Source organism: Nothobranchius furzeri, chromosome 17 (genome assembly GCF_043380555.1).
Source record: "Nothobranchius furzeri strain GRZ-AD chromosome 17, NfurGRZ-RIMD1, whole genome shotgun sequence".
Classification (NCBI taxonomy): Eukaryota; Metazoa; Chordata; class Actinopteri; order Cyprinodontiformes; family Nothobranchiidae; genus Nothobranchius; species Nothobranchius furzeri.
The window spans coordinates 37,342,333-37,363,025 of record NC_091757.1 but is presented as its reverse complement, the minus strand read 5'-3'; the positions used below and the strand labels follow the sequence as shown (position 1 = coordinate 37,363,025).

Genomic DNA, 20,693 nt, shown 5'->3' with positions numbered 1-20,693 from the left:
CATCTCACACTAAACACTAACAGGAACAATACTCTGCCCTGAAAATGCTTAATATGTAGCTTCAGATTAAAAAGTATGTGGTACAAGACAAATATATGTGATGTTGACTAGTGTGTGTCACGTGTGTGTGTGTGCATGTGTGTGTGTGTGCACGTCCGCGTGTGTGTGTTAAGCCCCGGATCTTCTTCAGTCCTAAATCCGCCCCTGTGGGAGAGTCAAGTTTATATGCTACAGCTTTCTGTTGTTATTATCGAGCAGAAACTACTCTGAATACCCCTCTACCCCCTGATGAGTTGTTGGCATCTATTAAGAGGGAATCGTGTTGATCCATCTTCTCTGTGCAGAATGTGTACTTGTGTACTAACTGTTTTGAGAGAGGAGTAAAAGAAGCTATCTATAACAAATGTGAAAACCCCACTTTAAATAGGAGTGGGGGGTCTAGGTTTCACCTTTCCAGTACCTATAATGCAGCTTTGAATCTCATTCCTAAGCAGTTTCAGTCTAGGTCACACCTTCATGCATATAATCAACACAATGACTCCCTCTCAATAGAGGCTAACGGCTCATCAGGGGTAGAGAGGAGGGGTATTCAGAGTAGTTTCTGCTTGTTAAACAACAACAGGCAGCTACAACTAAAGCCGGGCGTACACTGTGCGACTTTTTCACTTTTTTGAGCCGATTTTCCACTCGTGCGAGAAGAGATCGGGGCGAGTTTTGCGCCGAGTGTCGTGTAGTGTACAGGGGGTTACGAGAGGCGATTAACACCACGTGACCAGCTACCAATCAGCAATCATGAGCTTGCACAAACTTCTGGCATGTATGAAATTTTGCTCGTCCCTCGTGAGGGTATCGCACTGTTGAAGCGGTGCTGCGAGCAGCTGCGACCCAAAAAGTACCAGAACTGCTCACGGCGCATGCACAATCCTGCATCAACACCGCTTGCCCGCTATTTCCCTAATAACACACGTTGTTTGTTTTTATTTCTACACGTTTTTTTTTACTCACAAAGATTGTCAAGAAAGCGTGTTTGTCGTGTTCATGTCAAATTAAACTGATCATAAAACATAGATTTACTTTCTTTATTTTGTTTTCCTCATCCAACCCCCATAAATCCCTGTGTGTCCTCCTGCAGCACTCCCGAAGGACAACAGGCAAAACAATACAAAAAAGTCTAACGTGTTGAGTAAAAACTGCTATTTTTAGCATATTTTTTAGGGCCGACGTGTTGCTAGCAGACGTACAGTGTGAGCAGTCAGGTCGCATCCGAGAACTGGGTCGTGCAGTGTGAGCACATGACTCGTGAGAACTGCCCTGCGAGGAAGTCGTACAGTTTGAGCTGAAGCTGAGTGCTACGAGTGAGAAAGTCGCACAGTGTCCGCCCAGCTTTAAAAGCTCGACTCTCCCATGTTCCAGTCACAATTGACAAAGCTCCTCAGATGAGAAGCAAAACACCTTCATTTGAACCCTTTTGAATGGTCATGAACTTTGGGAGAACCTTCACCACGATATTGTAAAATCTATCATAAATTATACCTCATGTAAAAAGATGCACTTACTTTTAGATAATCCAAGTCTAAAATGTACTTCCAAACTAAGATATCAATCACTAAAGGCCTGTTATCACTACAGAACCTCCGGGTTATTTTACTAGATCTTTGAGGCATTCGCTTGTCTATTTCACAGGGACGGCCCAAAAAGACAATTTTCTGCAACATTTCAGGGACCAACAGGTTACTAAACTTCCATCCATCCATTTTGGTCTGCTCATACGGGGTCAGACCACAGGGAGGCCCAGACATTCCTCTCCCCAGCCACTTGGGCCATCTCCACAGGGGGAATCCCAAGGTGTTCCCTGGCCAGCCAAGAAACATAGTCCCTCCAGCGTGTCCGGGTCTTCCCTTGGGTCTCCTCCTGGTTGGACGTGTCTGGAAAACCTCACCAAGGGCATCAAGGAGGCATCATAACTGGATGCCCGAGCCACATCAACTGGCTCCTCTTGATATGGAGGAGAACACTTTACGTTCGTATCTGTGATCTTGTTCTTCTGGTTACTTCCCAAAGTTCATGTCCATAGATGAGGGTTGGAACGTGGATCACCTGGAAAACCAAGAGCTTCACCTTCCGGCTCAGCTCTCTCTTCACCACAACAGACTGGTACAACGCTCACATAACTGCAGACGCAGCACCAATCCGCCTATCGATATATATGTAAAATAAAACTTTTATGTTATTAATGTCCGCAAACTACTTTTGGTGCTGATCAGCGACACCGCTCACTGCCAAAACTCTACAGATAAGCGGACGTCTTAGCAAAGTCCTGAAAAAGCTGATTTCATGTTTTATATTTATGTATTTAGCAGACACTTTTGTCCAAAGCGACTTACAAGCGATATGAAGCCAGCAGCTTGCCCTCGAGGCTAACAAAACACTAATCAGTCAGTCCTAGGTGGCACTGAGGCAACACAATGAATCATGAAGGGAAGTGAACAAGGAGTGGACAGTAGAGTGGGGGACGGGTGCAGGGTGGGTCCTAATTTAGAAGATTCCCTCTGAAAAGCTGAGTCTTGAGGAGTTTCTTGATTTTGTATAGAGACACAACAGCTGAGTGGACAGAGCCATCACATTTGCCCTGTCACCGTCTCCCCTCCGAGTTGTGTCCGGAGGGGGTCAGCAGCCTCTCCTAAAAATGGCTCATATTTCTTGAACTTTCTAAGAATTTTAATTGCGATGAGTTCCAGATGCCCGCAACAACTTGGGACTATTTTGGGGTTCCACATGAACATTTAAACTTAAAGACATTTGAATCTTTTAAGAAAAATAGAAATTTGTCTCCACATGTGGAAAGTAACATTGGTCTGATGTCTCATAAAAGAATGATGATCTTAACAGGCTAATTCCAGGTGGCTTTGGTAGAGGTGTGCTACTCACCTTTCGCTTCACACAGCAGTGCTGCAATACTGTTCTGATACGTATGAGTCCGTCTCAGCTCCACAAGGGGCAGGAAGAAACTCTCCAGGGTGTTGTTGAGGGACTGCAACAAGGCGAAGCGCAGTCGCAAGCTCTCTACAGGAACATCTACAGACAAGAACATTTGTAGAAAAAGGTATAGATTAGCAAGAAAATAGACCTGCTACCATAAATGTTCTAAATGTCTGAGAAACGGCGTCCTTACTGAGCAGGCAGGCAACACGAGGATCAGCAGCATCACTGGGGTCCAGGTACACCTCATGGGGGTGCAGTCGGGCTGGCGTGATGGCCAGGTGGCGACACAGTCTGTTGATGTACTGCACCAAAGCTACATCCATGTCCAAGCTCCACTTTCTACAGGCCTTCTGGGCATGGCGAGTGTCTATACAAGTGCACCTAGAATACAGGGAGAGGAGCTTTTAGCATGAAATGATTGCAGATGGTAAAACAGACCACACACACGCTGTAAGTGAATTAGACCAAATAGAGCTTTTAACATGTGTTTTTTCTTTAATGGTTACAAATTAACACTTTGCAACAATGAATGTTAAACATGTTTGTCTCCAGGAAGAAGCAACAAACGTTTAGAAATAAAAGTGCACAAAATTATAACATAAATGGGAATGTCCAATATTAATACAATTATTATCGGCCGATGTCTGCATTAAATTTTAATATTGGTATCAGTTTTCAGTCTTTTATGTTTATGTTTATGTATTTAGCAGACGCTTTTGTCCAAAGCGACTTACAAGTGATAATCGGCATGTTGCCCTTGAGGCTAACAAAAACAATAACAACAACAACCAGAACAACAACCAATTTCCAGTCAGTCATAGGTGGCAGTGAAGCAGCATGATGAATCATGGACAGTAGGGAACAAGGAGTGGACAGTAGAGGGGGACGGGTGCAGGGAGGGTGCTAGTTTAGAAGATGCGCTCTAAAGAGCAGGGTCTTCAGGAGTTTCTTGAAAGTCAAAAAGGAAGCCGCTGTTCTGGTAGTGCTTGGTAGGTCATTCCACATTTGTGGAACGATGCATGAGAAGAGTCTGGATTGTCCTGAGCGTGGTGTGGGCACTGCTAGCCGACGATCCTGTGATGACCGGAGCGGCCGGGCCGAGAGGTAAGCCTTTGCAAGAGAATTCAGGTAGATGGGAGGCGTACCATCTTGGACTTTATATGCTAGTGTTAGCAATTTGAATTTGATGCGTGCTGCTAATTTCCCTCTGGGATTATTAAACAGAGTATCTGCAGGTTTAAAGGAGCCAAATTTAAGACTTTTTAAGACCTTTTTTAAGGCCACTTTGACCAAATTTAAGCTATTTTTAAAACTAAATTTGAGCTATAATTTCCAGCAATTGCCTGGAACCAGTTCTAGCCACATCGCATACGTGGGATTAGCCATCCAGTTACCATTAAACTTGCACTTCCCCATGGTGCAAGCTCCCACTAGCTTAATCAGCTAATGTGCTTATCTAAAAATAGCCCCCTTTCACAACCAACTGAATGTGTACGGTTCCGCTTATGCCAATATCACACACAAAAAAAATCTGAACACTAACTTGAAATTCACAACATTTTTATAGAATAAAATAATCTTGTTTATTGGGTCTTTCGTAATTTAAGACCTTTGGAAACTGGATTGAAGGATTATTTGTCATTTTTAAGGATTTTTAAGGCCTTAAATTTGGAAAAGCAAATTTAAGACTTTTTAAGGATCCGCAGATACCCTGAATAAAGTATTTTTGATTTGATTTGATTGATTGATTTCATAGCGGTAGCCAGTGGAGCTCAATGAACAGAGGGGTGACGTGTGCTGTTTTTGGCGTGCCGCTGCATTCTGGACCATTTGAAGAGATCTCACAGTACAGCCTGGAAGACCAGTTAGAAGGGCATTGCAGTAATCAAGGCGGGAGATGACAGTAGATTGCACCAGGAGCTGGGTGGCATGTCGAGTTAGGTATGGTCTGATCTTTCGTATGTTATACAGCGCAAAGCGGCATGAACGAGCAACAGAGGCAACGTGATCTTTAAAGGTCGGGTGTTTATCAATCACAACACCCAGATTTCGAACTGCCTTTGAAGGAGCCAGAGATAGGAAGTCATTTTGGATTGAGATATTGTGCTGTATGGATGGGTTTGCTGGGATGACAAGTAGTTCAGTTTTGGAGAGGTTGAGTTGGAGATGGTGGGATTTCATCCATTTTGATATGTCAGAGAGACAGTTTGAAATTCGTGCAGAGACAGTGTGGTCGTCCGGTGGAAATGACAGGTAGAGCTGGGTGTCGTCTGCATAGCAGTGGTAAGAGAAGCCATGTGATCGAATGATCTCACCCAGTGAGGTGGTGTATATGGCAAAGAGAAGAGGTCCTAGTACAGAGCCCTGGTGGACTCCTGTGGCAAGATGGTGCACGGTAGAGGATTGTTCAAGCCAAGATACACTGAATGATCATCCTGTGAGGTACGATTCAAACCAGGCGTGTGCTTTCTCTGTGATGCCCATGCTAGAGAGTGTGGACAAAAGGAAGCCATGGTTGACAGTGTCAAATGCAGCCGATAAGTCGAGCACTGAGGAGTTGGCAGTCACTCTAGCTTCTTTTAAGGATTCCGTCACTGCTAACAGAGCAGTTTCAGTGGAGTGGCCCTTTTTGAACCCTGATTGGTAAGGGTCAAGCAGACAGTTTTGTGAGAGGTATTCTGTGATCTGCTTGATTTTGGACAGAAAAGGGAGGAGAGAGATAGGTCGGTAGTTCTCCACATGATTTGGAGGAAGAGATGTTTTTTTTTTTTTAGCAGCGGTTTAACCTGAGCATGCTTGAGAGAGGTGGGAAATGTACCGGATGTCAGTGATGCGTTGATCACATGTGTGACTGCTGCGGCTACTGTAGAAGCAATAGCTTGGAGCAGCTTAGTCGGAATGGGGTCGAGTGGGCATGTAGTAGGGCGGCTGCACGTGAGATGTCTGCATTAAATTTTAATATTGGTATCAGTTTTCAGTCTTTTAATGACACAACTATTACATACCATACACATATTATACATTAAACTCTTCAACTGCTTCTTCTCTCTCTCAAAATGTCAAAATATAACACATCTGAGGTAAAGTTTTTGAGTTTTTTTTTAATTTGACACAACTTGTAAAGTAGAAATTTGCCCTGTGAAGTGAACGCACGCTGTCCTCACAGCACGTAGCGATGTGTAGCTAGCCAGCTAACAAACGACTAGAACAAAAACAAAAATCTTCACCCAAGGCTTGCTTTTCTTACCTGAAGATCTTTAGAAATGTTTTAGCACCATAACTACAATATGCAGAAAAACAAATAATACATTACTAACTAATACACACATTTTAGCATCACGCTTAGGGTTAACTGCTGTTGGAGACTAAATAAATATGACACTTTTCCTGTTAAACTGAAGTAGTTGTCATTTTCCATGGGATTTTTTAAAATTTAAGCACGATAGGAGATATGTGACATTAGTAACCAAAAATGTTTTAGTTTTTCTTTTTTGATGAGAGGGGCACACAGCAAATATCGGTATTGGTTTGTATCGGTATCGGAAAATGAGACAGACAACATCGGGATATCGTAAAAAATCCAATATCGCCTATCCCTACTTCTAAACCATTCTTATAAAAGTTAGAACTAAAGCTTAGATGATGCACCTTTTGTCAGTAAGAAATGTTTCTCAAAGAAATAATGATCAGTTTGACAAAGGGCTGGGTAATAAATTGAAAATTTATCGAAAAATTTCCCATATCATTAAATTTCATAATAAAAAAATGAAAAGATGTGTGTAGATTGGCAACGTTCATGTCCCTTTAAGAAGCGGAACCACCTTGAGTCACGTAAAAATGTTCATGTCCCTTTAAGAAGTGGAACCACCTTGAGTCACGTAAAAATGTTCATGTCCCTTTAAGAAGTGATACACCTTCAGTCATAAAAATGTGACTCAATGGCTGTGTTCGAGATGAGCCAGTTCTGTGCAGATTAGACCAGCGGTGATCGGTGAGCAGTGCATGCCGGTTAGATTTGTGTCCGACTTGACGCCGACTTGCTCTGACGTCATGCATACGTAGGCAACGATAACCTGCAGATTTTGGAGCAAGGCGCTGCAGTTGCTCTCCCTCGGCTGTAAAACCTAGGGGGTGACGGGAAACGCCTGGCTCTCACCTGATCTAAGATCTGATTGGTTCATATTTTGATCCAAACATCCGGTGGTAGAACATGAAATGTTAGTTGGTCACATGTATTCTGTAAATCATGTTATGTTGATGATGACAACTATATAGGCCACAAAGAGAAATGTGTTTTGTTTTCTTTTGTCACGTTTCCTATGAGCACACTAAACCTACAGCTGCTAACCTTTACTTATTATTACAGTCATGTCTTCATATACAATATATGATATCCGATATCCACAAGCACGTGAGGATGTGTTTCAGCTGCTAACAGGCACCAGAATTAAAATTGAAAATTAAACAAGTGTGAACGCTAACGCGATATCTTCAGCCATCGTCACCCCCGAGCTACACATGCAGGAAATTGTGTCCGACTTAAACGCCGGTGTCGGTACAGTATCTGCTCGGGTGCAAGATCGGCTCGGGGTCCTTCGACTGCCGATGACGTCAAAGTACGGCAAACCCACTCGGACAAAATACACTACACATCTATACTGTTGGAAAGAATTTAGCAGTTTCGTTATTAAAATAATGTTTCTTAAGACGTAAGTTTGTGTTTATAATAGTATTTGTAAAATAAAACACTATATTTGATTCATGTTGAACTCCTCTTTGAGCACATCCCTTGAAGGATCATAGGTATTAGCAACACCTGTGGAATTGTATTTGCAGGAAAGAAGTGTGTCCCGTTTATTGAAGTATTTGTGTTGAGTTTTTGACGTCTTGTCCAAGCGTAGTTCAGTTACGCTCATAGCTGCTAGCAGGGGCGGATCTACAAAATTATTGATGGGGTGGCAGAAGAGGGGCAAACATTTTTCTAGGGTGGCAATACACACACACACACACACACACACACACACACACACACACACACTATTTCACTGCACTGAGATATTGTACTTTGGTTCTATTGTTCACTCAGAAACACGTTTTCCTTTTTCTTTTCCCAGTATTTACATATGCATTTGTTTTGGGTCCTCATTTAATAAGCTTAAAGGCCCATCACGAAAATAAAACAAATAAAATTATATCCTTCCTACAACAGCTGAATGCGGCAGATTCCATGTTGCTCAGCAAAACAATTTACACATTCATCAAGATCCAAAGATTTTGCCCGTTTTGATTCAATGCTGAGTACAGCCTAGCTTCATAGTCTTTTCTCTGTCAAAGCAGACTGCAAATAGGTCTTTATGAGCCTGAGAGTTGAAAAACTTTGATTTTTCTTGAATTTATAGCTGCCAGCTGGGGTGGCAGCAGGGGTAGCAAGGCTTTCTTTTAGGGTGGCAACTGCCACCCTATGCCACCCCTGTAGATCCGCCCCTGGCTGCTAGCCAAAGCTCTGGAGTTAAAAGTTTTCTGGCTTTACCTGTCTGTACTTATTTGATTGATGGTAGTTTTACTTTCTATTAGACTCCAAATGTAATCATTTGGCACGTTTCTAATTCATAATAATGTAATCGGCGATATTAGCATTAGCATTCCTATGGGTTTTTCCATGTATATTAGCATTGCGCTAACCACTCGCTGCCAAATTGCAGCCTTTGCCATTAGAAAATCTTCTTTTGTCACATCGCAATTTAATTGCACATGCAGTTAATCGTTCAGCCCTATTATACTTGCAGCTCTATGCTAAAAGTGTATTTTCAAAGAGGTAATGATGGATTTCTTTGTAAAAGTTGTCCATCTTTCCAATAGAAAAAATTTGCCTGGACCAACGTCACGTGATAACAACGTTACGTGATTACGTAATTCCGTAAGGTTCATGTTCAGCCAATCAACTACTTAGACGTCATCGGCAGTCGACGGACCCGAGCCGATCTTGCAACCAAGCAGATCTTGTACCGACACCGGCTTTCAGCTACTCCCCCTGCTGCTTCTGTCTGCTGGTCTGTTCTCCAGGCAAGGCGCAGCTGACCTCGAACACGGCCATTGTAATTACATGTGACACCCCCAACTGGTGGACAACTTTTGTTTCTGCACATACCTGTAGTTAACATCTATTTATCTTTAACGAGGTGAAATCCTCAATATATCGTGATATTGATTTTAGGCCATATCGCCCAGCCCTTGTTTGACAGCACGTTGTTTTGCTGGGTAATGTGTGTGTGTGTGTGTGTGTGTGTGTGTGTGTGTGTGTGTGTGTGTGTGTGTGTGTGTGTGTGTGTGTGTGTGTGTGTGTGTGTGTGTGTGTGTGTGTGTGTGTGTTTGACTTAGAGAAGTTTGAGTGATGAACTTCTGGGTGGGATTTTCCACGTCTCACCTTTCAAAGTGGAGATCATAGCCACAAGCCAGAATCGCTCTCCACATGCTGCGGATGTCCTGCTTGGCACGATCAACGGCAAATTTATGAAAACCTTCCAGGGTCAGGTACTTCTCTTCTGGGACTACAGGAAAAAAATACAGAACATCAGAATTATATTATTAAATGATTAATTTTGCCTGAAAATGTAAAACCCAAAATTAAAGATAGCTCTGGCACTCCTGTTTCAGGAAGCAGAAGTTAACCAGAGCGGAAACAGCTAGATTTGGAGTTTTACTCATTATTATTCATGATATGCAAATATCTCGCCTCTGATTGGCTAACAGCAATGCACTCTACCATCGACTCTGTTGATGTTTTATCTCCACAAATAACACAAGCCTGGAGGAGTTCTGCTTTGTGGTAGAGTTGCTAATGCTAACAGTAGGGGCAGCAGTAGCTCATGTGGTGGAGTGGGTTGCCTCATGGGTTCGATTCCAGCTCCCACCAGGGGTATTCTGCTGTTGTGTCCTTGGGTAAGACACTTCACCCAACTTGCCTGCGTTGGTGGTCGTCAGAGGGGCCGACGGCGCCAAATGGCAGCCTTGCCTCTGTCAGACCACCCCAGGGCGGCTGTGGCTACAAAGTAGCTTACCATCACTAGCAGTGTGAATGTGAAAGTGTGCGAAAGCGTCTTTGAGTGTCCTAAACAAGTGCTATATAAGTTTGATGATTATTATTAATATTAGTTAGTTTCTACTAGCTGAGACCGTCTCTGCTGTTTCCTGAACGCTAAATAAACAACCGCCTTCCCTGTGGCGAGCCAAGGTGGGTGAGTCCATGAATGCTAACATACAGTGTGACATAGATCTGTGTAACTTTTTCTGACTCGAGCGTTTCCCTGTCTATTTTCTACTGGTGGCTAATGCAGGGGTAGAAAACTACTCCTTTATTCTGCATGCACTCAGAGCGACTGATCATTTCAGAAAAAGAACACATATTATATGTTTCTCAGTGAACCTCGTCTTTACGTTCCAAAAACACACAAAAGGCAGAAACAGAAACCAAACAGTTCTCATACACAGCGACAGACAGTGTGGGTTTAACCAACCTTCCATTTTTTTAGCAGGAGATTTTTCTACATCCTTCTCATCTGGTCTGGATTTCTCAGGAGATTTGGGTTTCAGGACTGCCTTCTTCTCACTTAGTGCCGTTCTGAGAGAAATGTTATACAAGTCCGTTTTACTTAGGCATTGTGTCAGTGCACTAATGCATCTAAATGGACAAAGTTGTGTGCAGTGAATATTTTACCTGACACTGTTGAGCACAGACTTTTCCTTGGAGAGGGGCTTGGTAATGGGTCTCTTGGTGCTCACTACCTTGCCTTGATGCTGTTCTTTTCCCGCTTTGCTGTACTTGTTCTTGTTAGGTTTGGGAGTTCCATACTTTCTTAAAATCTGTACAAAACCCAGAATATTTCCACATTTTTATGTACTACATGTAAAAGAGAAGAGGGTGCATAGGTATGCCAGCTGTTACATACCAGAGTAAGTTGATCCTCCAGGACTTTCTTTGGAGGTCGAACATTGGTGAAGAAAGTATGTAGCAGGTTTCCAGGTGTCTGAGAGTTGATCTGCTCCTTGCTGAGGTAAATGTCAGAGACTTTAACAGGCTTGGCTGGTGTGAGGCTGAGCATCTGCTCCGAGTGCACACAGCTTTTAAAGATATCAGTAAGAACGTCTCTGGCTCCTGGAACAAGCTTGTCACCTTGAAGCACAGCAACTATTTTAGATTTAAGTTTGTTCTCAAACAACGACAATGTACTCAAGCTATAAAAAGTCAAACCTTTGATGGACTTGTCCAGGAAGTAGTCTTCTAAGGCAGAACTCCCCTGTGTGTCAAACAGGCTTTGGTTGACACTAGAAACTGTGAGGATCTCCTCGTTGGTTAACTCCATCAGCTCCTCTTCACCCTCCAGGCTGGACAAGCCAATCAGATCGCTGCTGTTGAACAAACTGGCACGAATCTTTTCCACCTTGGCCCGAGAGCGGACCTGTGTGCAATAAAACAAAGATTTCCACAACAACCACCCTAGAATAAATTTGAACGCTCAGATTTTTACCAGTGCTCTAAATAAACCCACCTCAATCACAGCGTAGCCTTTGATGGGCCTTAATGCGATTGCGTTGCTCTCAAAAGAGGTCACTGTATGCATAGAGCCCCCGTTAGACACAGATGGTGTTTCTGCGTTGTCAACAGGCTCCCCCACGCTGCCAAGACTCCCCAGACTTCCTGTGCTACACAGGGAGGTATCGAGACTCTCCTGACTAGAAACCGTCTGAGAGTCTTGGGGGACCTGTTGGGGGTACGTGATAGCAGAGGCAGCAGCAGGATTGAGAGGTGGAACAGCTAAAAGCACCTGATCCACAGAAAGCTCGCTGGCGGTGCGGGACACCCCCTGAGAGGAGCTGCATATGGAGGTCTGGCTGGTGGAAGCTGAAGCGCTCACGCTCAGAGCTGGAGTGACGCTGCTTGAGCTGTCAGGGCTCTCAGGGCCGCCACTGTTAGGGAACGACCTTTCAGGTTCAGGTGCTACTTTGACATCCTGAGGACTTGTCACCCCAGCGCCAGATTTCTTCTTTGGGTCCTCTTCCTGTAAAGGGATGAAGACTTCATCTTTGAAGAGTCCTCCGTGTGCATTGCAAGCCCTGCGGATAGCGTTTCGGACCACGGCCTCTTCGAGGTGTGTTGGGATCCCTGAGAGCACCAGCAGGCGGCTGTGAGCTGTGGGGCCCACCAGGGCCTGACAAGCATCCGTCACTGCATCACTTGTCACACTGAGGCCCTGTGGATCCTTATTGGCAAGATGTCGTAGGATCATGAGGAGGGTGAGGCAGCGATGGAACCACAGCATGTCCTCTGGTTTGCCTCCTGCCATGTTCAAGAGGGCACTATCACTTTCTGACAACCTTGCCCCTCCACTGCCCCGTTTTCCAGAGACTGCTGCTGCGCGCTCACGCTTCATCTTCACCTTCTTACGTTTGGATAGCAAGCTGGGGCTCTGTGGTGTCTGGCCTGGAGACGACGACGATGATGAAGAGGAGTCACTGAGGTTAGGAGCACTGGTAGAAGAGAGCGCCCCTACTGAGGAGTTGCTGACATTAAGAGGAAGTGTCACCTCCGCCACTGACAGACACACCTCCATCAGAGCATGAAAGTAGGTGGAGAACCGGCTCTGCTCTGCCCCTAGCGCCAACGCAACGTTCCCAGAGGAAGACCCTCCCGATCCGGGCCCTCCAGCAGCCCATCCCTGAGTTTCTCGATCATAAAGCTTTCGAAGTTCTGTTTGCAGGGCCATGAGCACCGCAAGGCAGGGGTTGAGCAGCAGAGCGATGGAGCTGGAGAGGCCAGCAGGACTTTTGCGTTGCTCCAAGTGATGGATCTTTCTCAAAAGTTCAGCCAACAGGTGAAAGATGAGCTCTTTGATAGAGGGAGCCAGATCAGTAGTCCAAAGCAAACCACCTAGAGACATGAAATTCAATTCAATTCAATTCAATTCAACTGCATTATCGGACTCAAGGTCCACATTAAAAAAGAGACATAAAAACAATACAAAAGATTATAAACATTGGAAATGGATACGTTATTTGAAAATCTTGAATATAAGATATTTTGGGTTAACCCAAATATTTGCTGTTCTTTTCCAAAGTAAAGGAAAATATGTTTAGACTCTTATTTTACTACCTTTTAAAATCCATAAGTTGCTAAACCAAACTAAGAAAAGCGTTCACAACTCAGATACCAATCAAAATTGTAAATCACTTCATTAATCCCAGAGGGAAATTAAAACATTACATAGTATAATAATTCCAAACAAACTCATTCCAACAGATATTACTCAGTAGAGTTTTTATTATATATAATTATTTAAGTGTAAAAGACAATTAAAATGTAAAGATAGCATCTTACCTAGCAGCTCTACCACCTGCAGGAGCACAGATGAGGGCACCGTGTCCAACTCATCCTCCGATCGCTCGCCGCTCTCGCCAAGCTTCCACGTTAGCAACTGTTCAGCGAACGCCATCGCTAGAGGAAACTCTAACGGTAGAGAGTGTAGCACCAATACAGCACCAGGAGGGGGCGACACACCTGCATTTGAGGGGAAAATGAAATTTATTCAACATCCTCCAGTGATTTCTCTTTAGGAAAACGTGAGACAGCTATAGTGAATTTCTTCCTGGGTCTTGAATACTAACCAAGTCTGATGTGGACCTTATCAGTGGGGATGATGACTGAGGGGTACTGGTTGGTAGTGGGAGGGGGAGTAAGGCCTGTGTTGGTAGGAGAGGCATCAAGAGGATAACAAACAGCCTCCATCAGATTCAGCTGGCCATTTCTATGCACTTTCTGTCCCAGGCCATACACCATGACCCGAGCCCAGGGAGCCTTGTACAGGCTTGAACTAAAGGACAAAAAAATATGTGAAGAAATGAAAACAATTAAGTGAAAATAAGGAACCAAGCTGTTTTATTCTTGACTTACTCTTTGCGGCAGCCAAGCTGGCTTTCTTTGCAGGAGACGATCACAAACGCAGCTCCTGGAAAACTGACGTCCATGCTAACTTTAGACTCTGTCACAGGAAACTCCTCAGATGTAAACTGCTCAGGTGCATTCTGTGAAAATAAAGATAACTATAAGGCATTTAGCAGATGGTGGGTGTGTAACTCCAGACATATCTGTCACAAGGCACACTGGTTAGGCACAGCTGACCTGTAGGAAGCAACAGATCTGCTTTGTGAGCTCCAGCAAACTTTCCTCTCCTTGATGCAAGGCACGAGTGATGGCCACTGTCAGCCACTCCCGGGTGGGCTGAGCGTTGCCCTGGAAAAACAGGTCAGTGGGAGAGCAGCTTTGGCCCTCAAGGTTGTGAAGCAGTGACTGAGCCAGGAGAATAGAGCTGGAACTAATTGTCCCATCTGCAGAAAGAATGACATCATCACCATTAGCATAGGATACAGACTTTCTATAACGAAGAGGAGCCTAGTGAACTAGACCAAATTTCTTGCTTTGCAAAGTTTGGTGTAGGAACGCTCCACTGGAACCTCCGCAACCCCTAGCAGCATTCTGGCTGGTCAAACACAGCTCTCCATAGGGAGCCTAAGTCACGCCCATCTACTTCCACATCACGGGTCCCCGGAAGAACGACAAAATGAATGCAAGTCAATGGGGCCAAAAATGCTATTTTCTAACTCTGCTTGTTTTGTGCAATGGATTTCACCTATAATGTCTGTGAATTTTAAAGACACATTTTGATACCAAGAACGCACTTATTTTCGAACAGGGGGACATGTTATTTTAGGTTTTGTGTGAAAATAAGTCCAGGACTACAAATGGGCTTCACAAAAGTGACGTCATCGAACCAGACACGGAGAAAACTGAGGGAAAAGGGCTGTAAGTTCAGCAAACTTCCCACAGGAGGAAAGAACCACCATAAATCTGGCCATCTGGTAGGTAGCAGCTACGTTAGAGGAGAGGAGTTTATGTGGTCACATCACATATGTGCTGATTTCTAGTTTGTAGTCACGCTAATTACAAACTTTTACAAGCTGATAAATCTCAAAGTACGTGACTGGCATGGTCGAAACACCCATCATTACTTTTCATTTAAATTGCAGTACAACATATGTGCGATCTAGTCTAAGGCAAAGCGGATTATAAAATTTTGTTTTTATCCCCGTTGACTTGCATTCAGGCTTCCCGGCCTGGGATCTTTCTGCATGGAGTTTGCATGTTCTCCCTGTGCATGCGTGGGTTCTCTCTGGGTACTCCGGCTTCCTCCCACAGTCCAAAAACAGGACTGTTAGGCTGATTGGTCTGTCCAAATTGTCCTTAGGTGTGTGTGTGTGTGTGATTGTTTGTCATGCGTGTCTCTGTGTTGCCCTGCGATGAACTGGCTCTCTGTCCAGGGTGTACCCCGCCTGGTTGCCCATTGACCGCTGGAGATAGGCACCAGCTCCCCCGTGACCCTAAGTGGACAAGCGGGTTCAGAAAATGGATGGATGGATGGACTTGCATTCATTTTTTCGTTCTTCCGGGGACCCATGGTACAGAAGTGACTTAGGCTCCCTATAGGGGTTTCAATCCTATAGAGCGCTGTGATTGGCCCACAATGGTGGACCAATTAAAACAATATGGCGACAGCTAGTTTGAAACGGCTTTTACATCAATTTTGGACTATTTGGACTTGGGCTTTATTAGAATCAGGAGCAGATAGATGTATTTATGTTCTTTTTTTGTTTTTAAATCATGTATTTTCACCTTCTTCCATTGCGGACTGCCTCGTTTACCGACATCCAAGTGAAAAGTTGTTCATTGTCCAGTAGCATGCAGGGATTGTTTGAAAGACAACGGTAGAAACCGCCGCACGACCGAGAGCCGTCAATGGAGCGTAAATATATAAATATATTATTTAGTCTGGCTTGCCAGCTAGAGGAATGCAGCATTTAAAACACTCACCAGGGAGGGGTGGAGCCAGCAGTTGATTAGACAGAAGCTGCAGGTGTTCCAAGGTGATGTCACGGATAGCAGGTATGTGGAAGAGACGAGTGAAAGTGTGGGGATTCTTGGGGGCAAAGATGTTGAGCAAGGCCATTCGACAGTACAATCGAGCCAGAGCACTTTCACAACGAAGGAGTTCCCTAAAGAGAAGCAGCAAGTCAAACCGTGAGTTCAGATTAAATTTTAGATCAGTCGTGTTCGTCTGTCCTGAATTCACTTCACCTATGAATCTGAATGTTGCTACTGTCCAGCGAAACTAAGCCGTTGGCCGCAGTGCGTCGAGATCCAGCAGGTGGACGCTCGAGCATCTCGATGGGGTACCAGTATCTCACAAGTACACCCTCACTGCGTAGGTATGTCTCCACCTGCACCAGCTCATTCACCTGAACGCACGCACGCACACACACACACACACACACACACACACACACACACACACACACACACACACACACACACACACACACACAAATTATTTAGCTAATTTAATCTGAAGTAATGGTAATAAAATACAAAAATGTGAAATTGTGCATACAGAGTCCACGTCCAGCACAACCCCGTGCAAACCAAAGGTTTTCAGCATCCCACGGATTGCAAACTTAGGCAGCGCCGTTCCTCCGGTAGTGCTGTTGGTGTTGTTGCTGTCAGGACAGCGTATGACCACAGTCAACCCTGTGTGAGAAAAACATTAGAATAAGAACTGCATCACATTCAGTCAGCGGACATAACCTACAGCAGGAGCATCAACTCATCTCGGAAAGAGCGGTACACGTTTTATTTTGTAATGATTTTGTTACCTTTGCGAACTTTGTCAATGGTGAACTTGTTGGCTTCGTCCTTAATGTCCTCAATAGTAGGGAGGTAGAGATCTCGAGGAATGCCACCATTCTCTTCATACAGAAACTCCACGGTCTGTCTTGCGATGTCAACCATACCTGGTCACCGTAGAACACACCCGACAGTTTTAGTAATAAACATTCAGGATTTTTATGGCATTTGAATGATTTACAGTCTCTTCTATCTACTGTTAATGATAATCTACTGTTAATGATCATCTCAGTCTGTACCCAGCTGTAGAGCTCCCTTTATTTGGTCCAAGCCAGACTTCCTCTCCGCTTCATTCCGGAAGCGCCTGCGAATTGTGGGGAAAACCTTCGTCTCCCAGGCTTTCACCAGAAGAGCATAGTGATCCTCCTGATGTCAGAGAGAAAACCACGATAGCAACTAAAAAATCTGAAATGACACTTTGTTCAAGTCAGTTTAAACAAGAGAGGGCAGTACTTACCCTTGGGGCATCATCGTCATCCTCATCATCACTCTCATCATCAGCGATGGGTGGGGGATGTGGGTCAGGACCAGAGGTGACCAGATTTTCATAGCTGAGCTCCACCTTGTAGTGGCACGACAGGTCACTGTTGTACTCTGTACCAAATGAAAATTTAAACCAAAAAAGGACACTTGTTAGCATAGAATGAAAAACTAGTTAGATTAGGATTAAAATTAACTGACAGAGACACATACGCTGCTGAGCAACTGCCACAGCTGCAATCCGACAAGGTGGACCATGAGAGCCAGAGTCTGAGGTCACGCTTGCACCTGCATCATTATCACTGTCTGAGGCCATTGCAAAGGGAAGAGCTTCAAAGTTTGCACTAATTTCTTCTGCAAGATCTATACACAAGTCAGCGGCGTTCCTGTGAGCTTGGCCTTCTGCGAACGCAAAGGGACGACTTCCAAAGTTGGCACGGATCTTTGCATTCTGTAACCAGTGATAGATATAACCATTACAACAGACACATTAAGCAAATTAAAGGTGAATATAAATACAAATTAAAGCTGTGGGTCGTAGCATCGTCAAGAAGGACAGAAGAAAAAGATTTGGAAATATGATTTGCTATAGCTCCCCCTTCGCTTCCGGAAGGAGCTGAAAGTCATGCCTCCTACTACAAACAAATAGCGCCACAGCGCTAAAGAAGGGAAGCTGTGGTCGTTTATATGTTCCTGTTCAGACACACCTGATTCTAAATGCTTAACTGTGTCTTCAGCCTTCATCGGGTTCTGCAGCAGCTGCTAAGTAGTCATCTGGCAGTCATGATGCTAGCACACTGCTGCTAATGCTACAACAGGCTAAAACACTAATCTGATGTAGGGCTGAGTAATATGGCCTAAAATAAATATCAAGGTGTATTGAGGATTTCGCCTCGATAACGATAAATGGACGATAACTAAATGTAAGTGCAGAAAGAAAAAGTTGTCCATTAGATGGGGCTATCACGTGTATTATGTTGAGTCATGTCGCCTGACTCCAGGTGGTAAAGCTTCTTAAAGAGACATGAACTTCGCCGACCTACACACATCTTTTCACTTTTTTATTATCACATGTATGGACATGGGAAAACTATATCAGTTGGAGTCAGACATTTTGATAACGATAAATTTTAGATTTATTGCCCAGCCGATGTAGTGTTAGGTTGAATGCTATGCTAATCACTAACCCATTCACATTCACATTCCCCTTCCTCCTTTTCCACAGTTGGCAGACATTACAGACACTGGCCCAATCCCAGTACTCGCACTTGCACCCTCGCGCCCTTCAATTTCACGTTCTCGGCCAGGGGTGCGAGTGCGTAGTGAGTTCCGATTCTCAAGTGCGGAAGTTGGCCACGCCCCCATTGCACCCTTAATCTGCACTTCACCCAAGTCCGTGGTGATGCGGACCTCGGGCAACGGTATTACCCACAAGTCATTGCTGCAGGAGAAAAGGCTCAAGTTCCTTTTCTGAAAATATGTACTTTCTAATTAAATTAGTTCATTTTAGGACAATTAGTTGATGTTCTAAAACTTTGAGACAAAGCAGCAATAAATGTATTTTTTTTAAATAACTGCTTGGCTGTTTGTTTAAAAGGTGTTAATAAAGGTTTTCGAAAAAAGTATCACAGCGATCAGCATCCTGGCATATGTTGCGATCAATGACGCAACGCTCCCTGACTCAATTCTGCAATTATTTGCACATTTGTGTACTACGCACTCGAAGCCTTACAGCACACTTTCTCCAAGTGCACTTTGCTGAAGTCTGCAGGGCGCAGTGCGAGTATTGGGATTGGGCCATTAACTCAATGAGGGTCGTTAGCATTCAAGCTAGTTTGGTATGCCAAGATGGCTGTGCGTCAGTGCATCATTTCGCAGTGCATGCTGGGAACTAAGGCACATTCTTGTTGATTGACAGCTCCCTCTCGTGGATACGGATTTATGTCGGTCAACGCTCTAGGCTCACTCATTTTGCTTTAGAGACCGGGGGGAACTTAGGGGAAAAATAAATTATGAAAGATTACCTACTTCATAGAACAGGGTCAGATAGTCACATTAAAACATTTAACTACATACCCCAGCTTTAATAGTGTTCATATCCTTTTAATCCACAGAATCCCACCTTCTTTTGAATGTGCACAAGAGGCCACATTCCACCTGCTACGTCCTCCAGAACTGGGCTAAGCCGCTGGCCACAGTAAGTGAAGTACACCCTGCCCTTAGGGGGCTGCCCAGGGGGTGGAGGAGTGCCCTCAGAACGCTCCCAGCCGATTCCAGCCACATCACCTAAATTTAACACACAGAAAGTTTTGTCATCTAAATTGTAATGAAATGCAAATGCAGAGAAGCAAGAAAAAGAAGGATATTTATTGTCCCGCCTCACCAGGGAGCAGAACCACATCGAGTCTGACGCTTTTCCACTGCAGCAAACTGGAGCCATTATAATGCACTGCCCTACCATTACTGACCCACACACACAGACACACAGACACACAGACACACAGACACACACACACACACACACACACACACACACACACACACACACACACACACACACACACACACACACACAAATTAATTAATACAATCAAGAACAGCTGTCAAAAACAAATTCATGAAGCAAGCTGAGGGAAAAGAATGCTGGTGTGCATACTTGTGAAACAGGCATGTGCCGACCGGGTTTGTCCATGCTCCGTCTCTCTTCTCTGCCTCTGTGGCAAAACCAAAAGACACAATCGGGCCACTGTCCTCCTCAGAGTCTCCATAGGAGACAACTTCTATCTCCCAGTAAAAGGATGGCGCCTGCAGGGCAGGAATACATTTATTGTAAATGCATAAATTCATCAGGCAGAGACGTCAAACATAACTGCGGGGGCATCTGGTTACACTGTGGCATGCATACCTGAACTGGTACAGGAGAGGTGGCATAAATGAAAGTCCCTCGTGGCAGACCTCCTCCAGCACTTGGATCCGCCAAGAAGGTGACAGAAGTGAGACGGGATGAGAAGAGACACGCGCGAACTGGAGGGAACACTCTGGATGGACACCAAGTGATCTCCTTCGGCTGTCGAGACAAGCACATAAAAATAAACAAGGGCAAGGCAGATATAATTAGGAGAAATCAGTGCAAAGATTTTAACACTTTAACTGAAACTGTCTAATTTAATGTTGATATATGTTTAATTAATACGTAATTAAGAAATACCTAAAAGTGATGGTCTTACCCTGTACTATGATATAATGTAGGCATTACAATTTTTTTTGCTAAACCTGTGTCCACTCCCATAGAGTCCCATGCAATTTGAATTAAGCACCACAAAGCATTAGCCAATAGTGTTAGACATCTGCTTACATAGGGGGTTGTGCTGTGTCATTTAACTGCTTGGTCAAACAAGTTAGTGGGGCTACTTTTTGGATAAGAGACTTGATGCCCGTCTTC

The 20,693-nt window shown here is 44.3% G+C and overlaps 1 protein-coding gene across 3 annotated transcripts in view; it reads right to left on the bottom strand.

Moving 5' to 3' along the window:
• Positions 1-20,693, bottom strand: part of LOC107393707 (probable E3 ubiquitin-protein ligase HECTD4) — a 48,172-nt gene that overhangs the window by 5,129 nt on the left and 22,350 nt on the right. For all 3 annotated transcript variants that reach the window (XM_054731379.2, XM_070546456.1, XM_054731380.2), the window contains exons 46-68: positions 20,157-20,318; positions 19,908-20,056; positions 19,635-19,714; positions 19,374-19,537; positions 17,465-17,702; positions 17,229-17,365; positions 17,011-17,137; positions 16,741-16,878; positions 16,479-16,615; positions 16,166-16,326; positions 15,902-16,083; positions 14,156-14,361; positions 13,928-14,058; positions 13,642-13,847; positions 13,355-13,534; positions 11,529-12,907; positions 11,231-11,438; positions 10,929-11,152; positions 10,697-10,842; positions 10,497-10,600; positions 9,407-9,530; positions 3,173-3,363; positions 2,929-3,075 (exon numbers count right to left, since the gene is read on the bottom strand). In XM_054731379.2, the coding sequence (XP_054587354.2) occupies positions 2,929-3,075; positions 3,173-3,363; positions 9,407-9,530; positions 10,497-10,600; positions 10,697-10,842; positions 10,929-11,152; positions 11,231-11,438; positions 11,529-12,907; positions 13,355-13,534; positions 13,642-13,847; positions 13,928-14,058; positions 14,156-14,361; positions 15,902-16,083; positions 16,166-16,326; positions 16,479-16,615; positions 16,741-16,878; positions 17,011-17,137; positions 17,229-17,365; positions 17,465-17,702; positions 19,374-19,537; positions 19,635-19,714; positions 19,908-20,056; positions 20,157-20,318 (4,921 nt within the window). The remainder of the gene's footprint in view (positions 1-2,928; positions 3,076-3,172; positions 3,364-9,406; positions 9,531-10,496; positions 10,601-10,696; positions 10,843-10,928; positions 11,153-11,230; positions 11,439-11,528; positions 12,908-13,354; positions 13,535-13,641; positions 13,848-13,927; positions 14,059-14,155; positions 14,362-15,901; positions 16,084-16,165; positions 16,327-16,478; positions 16,616-16,740; positions 16,879-17,010; positions 17,138-17,228; positions 17,366-17,464; positions 17,703-19,373; positions 19,538-19,634; positions 19,715-19,907; positions 20,057-20,156; positions 20,319-20,693) is intronic.